Consider the following 1,168-nt stretch of genomic DNA (forward strand, 5'->3'; position numbering starts at 1 on the left):
GCCGGGGGGCCGGCATCAGTCCGGGGTCCTTCTCCAAGCCCGGGGAGAACGGCGGCGGGCCCCTTTCGGCCCGGGCCAGGTCCTTGGACCTGGGCAGGGGGCCCATACCGGTGGAGGTTGGCATCCAGACCACCCCGGGAGGAGAGTGGAACGAGGAGAGGAGGCTGACTCCGGCCAAGGGAATCTGCCCCAAGCAGGAGAGAGGAGGTGAGGAGTTGTTGCTGGTGGTGATGGTGTGTGTGTGTGTGTGTGGGGGGGGGGAGGGGGGGCGGTGGGGGTCTCAAAGGGATGATGAGCATAACAAAGTGAAACTCATTTGGAGGGTTTTACATTGCCGGTACTTCCCTGCGGAAGCGATAGCCTTGCTTTTCTCGGTTTGGCGGGGCTGTGAGGCTCGGAAGATATTCAAATATAATTCAAACACGGGAAGATTGTGCTTTCTGAAAGGGTGGAGGGGGCAGTGGAGAATGAGAAGGAATTTGAATTTTTCAGTCAAAAGAAGAATTTTTCTGTCGCACGCAGTGCAAACTCAAAGGATGCACCGAAAAGGGCTGCTTTAAAGTGTAAAAGACGTGAATGTACAGCTGATGTGGCCAGGGCGACGGTTTGAGAGGCCAGGCTGATTTCAAGTCGTTTTGCAGTACTTCAACAACAGGAAACCTAGCCACCTGCTCGCACACACACACAGCAAACCGTCAGTCGCCTTAGAAGTACGCTAAGAATCTACCCAGGTGTGCATGGTGGCCGCACACAGTCTTGGCACACAGAAACACACACACACACACACACACACACACACACACACAGATTCCCACTGTGATACGTTAATATGCAGTTTGCAATAAATAAAAAACGTATGAACACACTTGGTCTCTCTCACAAGACTTATAGACCACACGGACGAATACACACATGTGCACACACACACACACACACACACACACCCGCACACACACACACACACACACACACACACACACACACACACACACACACACACACACACACAGACACACACACACACACACACACACACAGCCAGACACCTCTCACCTGTCCAAGACAGATAGCTCCCTTTAAGGAATCCCAGCTTCTAGTTATTTTGACAGTGGCCTTCAGGAGGGATTAATGCATTTCTGGATGATTTCATTAGAGTGACTGAGAGCTG

The 1,168-nt window shown here is 52.3% G+C and overlaps 1 protein-coding gene across 1 annotated transcript in view; it reads left to right on the top strand.

Annotated features, from left to right (window-relative positions):
• The window catches only part of LOC311364252 (B-cell lymphoma/leukemia 11B-like), a gene marked incomplete at its 3' end in the record, with an annotated part of 15,521 nt that overhangs the window by 11,024 nt on the left and 3,329 nt on the right, over positions 1 to 1,168 (top strand). Inside the window, exon 3 of the mRNA XM_084484250.1 lies at positions 1 to 233. This exon is cut by the window's left edge and continues 177 nt beyond it. Within this exon, the coding sequence (XP_084340376.1) occupies positions 1 to 233 (233 nt within the window). The remainder of the gene's footprint in view (positions 234 to 1,168) is intronic.

The sequence above is a fragment of the Micromesistius poutassou genome (assembly GCF_964030765.1).
Source record: "Micromesistius poutassou genome assembly, chromosome: 19".
In the NCBI taxonomy this organism is placed as follows: domain Eukaryota; kingdom Metazoa; phylum Chordata; class Actinopteri; order Gadiformes; family Gadidae; genus Micromesistius; species Micromesistius poutassou.